This window comes from Danio rerio, chromosome 8 (assembly GCF_052040795.2).
Source record: "Danio rerio strain M-AB ecotype USA chromosome 8, GRCz13ab, whole genome shotgun sequence".
Classification (NCBI taxonomy): domain Eukaryota; kingdom Metazoa; phylum Chordata; class Actinopteri; order Cypriniformes; family Danionidae; genus Danio; species Danio rerio.
In genome coordinates, this window is record NC_141028.1 from 53886079 (window position 1) to 53889967 (window position 3889).

The window sequence follows — 3889 nt, forward strand, 5'->3', positions numbered from 1 at the left end:
GCCTACCCTGCTCCCGGGGGAGTGAGGGTGGTTGGTTGGGAGGGGAAGCTAGTGGACTCCGGCGAGGTGAAACGTGCCAGGGTCAGTGGTGCCGGGGTTACGGGCTGTCTGGACCCCCCTTTCGATGGTTGGTGCGTATTCCATGTTGGTTGTAGCAGGTCACAAAAGCTCCCGCGGCTGGCGCGTGTGGAGCTGTCCCCCCCCAATGGGGCTCAAACAATCCCCGTTTTGGGGTGGAAAAAGTGAACGTGAATGGCTGTGGAAAAGCTCCCGCTGGCCAGAACAGCAAAATGAAGGGGGGATAGGGAGTGAGGTGGGACACCCCTTCCCCAACTCGAGTCGTGACAAGAGAGAGAGGTGTCGAACCGCTGACCGGGGCAACGATGAAGGGGCGGTGGGGTGAATTGTTTAACGGGACACCCCCTCTGGTTCCTTTGAAAAGGGGGGAAGGGAGTGAGGTGGACACCCCTCTCCCCCCTACTTGAGAAGTCGTAACAAGAGAAGGCTTGAACCGAATGGATCTCCGTAGGGCATCGGCTTACACCTCCTGGTGCGGGGGGGTGTCCTTCCCCTTTAAGAAATACGGGTCCACCAACGTCATGACGCGGAAGTGGACGCCGCCTCCGGCCGCTTATTAACCGCCGCACGTGGCGTGCGGGCCCCTTTCCCCCTCTGCATTGGCTCTGGCACGGTCATGGCTGAATGTGCCCTATGCTTCAACGTCTACAGCCGGCTTGCGCCTCACCTGACGGCCGTTCACAAGGTGGCCAACTCGGACGAGAAGCGGCTGCTTCTCGCGCTGGCCGCCGGCCGCGTGGACACGCGGAAGACACCGTGCCCGGTCCCGGGATGTCGCCGGACGCCAGCCCGCCTAGACAGGCACTTGAGGCAGCACGCGGAGCTCTCGACCTCGGGAAGGAAAGAGGCTATGGGGAGGGCGAAACGCCGGAAAGTAGCTCGGGAGTTGCAGTGGCTGCGGTCCACCCAGCCTGCAATCCCTGTCGTGTCCCAGCTAGCATCGTCCTCCGAGGGGGAGCGGGACTCGGAGGACCCAGAGGCCGGCCGCCCGTGCGCCGACCGCGGCTGCAGGCGCGCCACCGAGCGCATACAGGCTCAGCTCACGGACCTGGGGAAACAGGTTACCAAGATGCGGTCCACCCTGCTCCAGATCACACGCCTCTACCGGGAGCTGAGGAAGGGAGAAGGGGGGAGAAGGAGGAGGAAGCGGGCGAGGAGAACCAGGTCGCCTCCTGCACCACCGGCTCCCGGGCGAGGCGCGGCCGGAGGTCCGACGCCCCCCGAGCCTCCGGAGGCTTTGGAACCCTACCCGTTCCCGGACCACGTCCCCGCGCTGAGTTGAGTATATTTCAGGCACGTCACTGTCGCTCTGCTGGGTGTGTGGCTTCGGGGAAGTTGACTCTTGGTTGTGCTCGTTCCACAGACCTTCTCTTGGGGGAGTTCGAAGGGTACCAACTGGGCAGCGAGCCCACCCCCCGCCTGCGGAACAACGTCACTTCGAAGCTGGGGAGAATCAAAGCCTTCCTTGGTTACATGGCCAGGGGCACCGCGGAGCCAGGGGACTTCCTCTTCCTCAACCAACCAGCCCGAATCCGAGCGTGGGCCGCCCGGCTAGGTCAGACGCGCATGGCCGAGCCCACCAGGCAGCACTACCTGAAGAACGTGGCTCAGTTCCTAGACTACCTCTCGGAGACGCCGCCGGCCGCCTGTCAGCTCTCCAGCACGGCTCTGGTTCTGATTCGAAGGGAGGTCAGAGCCCTCATCCGCGGCATACGCCGGCGTGTCGTCGTGCACGAGGTAAGGACCAAGCAGGCGAAGGAAAGCCGACTGATCCCCAAGGCCAGCCTGGTGCGCTGTCACCGGACCGCTGGGAGGAAAATTCCCGCCCTGCTAGGTAAGCAAGCCCTTCCGCCGTTCCAGCGATTCCCCCTGTTCGTTCTTCCGGGGCACCAACAGCCCTTGGTTCATCCAGCCACGTCTGTCTGCCCCTCTCCCCCGCGAATGGGATTCATTCGGGGGGGAAGGGGGGCAGACCGACGTGGCTGGATGAACCAACAGCTGCTGGTGGCCCGGAGAGGAATTGTGCGTTTCTTCTTCAGGGGCACCAGCAGTCCATGAACTGCTGGTGCCCCTGAAGAAGAAACGCACAATTCCTCTCCGGGCCACCAGCAGCTGTTGTTTGAGCTGCTGGCGCCCCGGAGAACAAGTCACCAGCAGCCAAGAGCTGTTGGTGACCCAGAAAGGAAATAGAACCGTCGGTGGTCTAATCTGTCTAATGTCCTTCACCAGATAGCCTCGAATCCAACCCAAGCACTAGGCAACAGTGGCGCTTCTATGGCTTTCTGACTGGCTACCTAACCTCCATCTCTGGGCACCGCTGTGGAGTCTTCCAGAATCTCACAATCCAGGAGGTTGAAGAGGCCTCCAGAAGCCCCGACGAGTCTGCTTATGTCATTAACGTGAGTATGGCGCAAGTAAGGTGGGGGTCACCAGTAGCATGCTCTCTCACTCACTCACTCACTCACTCACTGCTTGTTCTCTGATGTCAGATTACCACTCACAAAACAAACAGAGCCTTTGGGGCGGCTCAGCTGTCCCTAAACAGGGAGGAATACAGCTGGTTCCGCAGGTTTTTGGCGCTGCGGGCTGGTCTCCCCGGAGGGAGCCAGGCTACCTATTTCTTTTTCACTTCCAGAGCCAGTCCTTGTCGGACCCTGAACAAGTACTTTCAGTCTGCTTGGCTCAGTATGGGCCTTCCAGGCAAACCCACCTTTACTGACGTACGCACTGCGATCGCGACTCATGTGAGTAGGCATTGTGACGCCCCTGTAACTACCAGCGGCGGCTTCTATCCTAATCAAGCTTCTGTCTCTCTCCGACGCAGGCAAAGAATGCACACTCTTCAGAGGATCGCCGCAAGGTGGCGCAATTCATGTGCCATGACACTTCAACCTCAGATAAGTTCTACGCACTTCACCTCGGACCTCTCCAAGCACGCGAGCGCCGCAGACTCTTTGAAAGGGCCCTGGTGGAGGAGGAGGAGGAGGAGGAGGATGGGGAGGCAGCGGGCACTGAAAGCCCCCCGCGGAAAGGGCGCAAGAGGACAGAGACTTCCGTCTCTCCCCTGGTAAAAATCACATTCTCTTTGGCGTGGACAGCAGAACGTATGGCATTGGCTAACTTCCCTTTATGTGTCTCTTTTCCAGGAGGGAACCAGCAGGAGGACGCTGCCATGGCGCCCTGCCAAAGGGAAAAGCCAGGGCGCTCGCCCGCTCGAACAAACAGAAGACTCTGAATCGTCCTGAATAAATATTGTACAACTTAACGGTCAAATGGTGTTCAGTGTCTTCATTATTCCTTTTATTTATTATCTGTGTGGTAAAAGTAAATTCAGTGGGGACAAAAATGAGCCCTGTCTTCTTAGTTCAACGCTGTATGCCTGCTGCGTCCAGGTCCTGCCTTGGCTACGTTCCGATTGGGACAGATTAGCCCTAACTTGTGTGTTAAAAGTGTCACGTGGGATGCCCTCGTCCAGGTTCTGCCTTGGCTACGTTCCAATTGGGACAAACTATCCCTGCCTTGAGTGTTAAAAGTGACTCGCGGGACGCCCCCGTCCAGGTTCAGCCTTGGTTGATAGCTCATAGGGAGAATGAATCCCTTTTCCAGCACAAGGGGGTGATGGGCTGGACAAATCTGTCCAGGTCTGCAAATGCTTTGAACGCCCAGAAGGCCTTGAGTCCAATTCTGTATATTAGCAAGCTTCTCCCGGGACAGCTCGGTCCTTAGAGATGCATGAATAGGTCAGGACAGGGCAGCTGTGGAGTGGAGGTTAACTTTATGGAGTAAGCACAGTTCCAGTAGTAGTTCTTCT

The 3889-nt window shown here is 58.7% G+C and overlaps 1 protein-coding gene across 3 annotated transcripts; it reads left to right on the forward strand.

The window, feature by feature from the left end:
* Positions 1-548: 548 nt before the first annotated feature.
* LOC147842858 (uncharacterized) lies at positions 549-3351 on the forward strand. 3 transcript variants are annotated; one of them, XM_087265452.1, is made up of 6 exons: positions 549-1355; positions 1442-1912; positions 2308-2477; positions 2568-2822; positions 2903-3145; positions 3225-3351. In XM_087265452.1, exons 1-6 carry the CDS (start codon positions 695-697, stop codon positions 3321-3323), a joined length of 1899 nt encoding a protein of 632 aa, XP_087121578.1. In that variant the 5' UTR covers positions 549-694; the 3' UTR covers positions 3324-3351. The 3 variants fall into 3 exon arrangements, with proteins under 3 accessions (XP_087121578.1, XP_087121576.1, XP_087121577.1); XM_087265450.1 differs by having other exon boundaries at positions 2568-3145; XM_087265451.1 differs by having other exon boundaries at positions 2903-3351.
* Positions 3352-3889: the final 538 nt, after the last annotated feature.

Coding starts and splice junctions, on each gene's coding strand:
- LOC147842858 (XM_087265450.1), top strand. CDS start 695: ATGGCTGAATGTGCCCTATGCTTCAACGTCTACAGCCGGCTTGCGCCT. Junction 1,356..1,441: donor GGACCACGTCCCCGCGCTGA/GTTGAGTATATT, acceptor CTCGTTCCACAG/ACCTTCTCTTGGGGGAGTTC. Junction 2,478..2,567: donor AGTCTGCTTATGTCATTAAC/GTGAGTATGGCG, acceptor CTCTGATGTCAG/ATTACCACTCACAAAACAAA.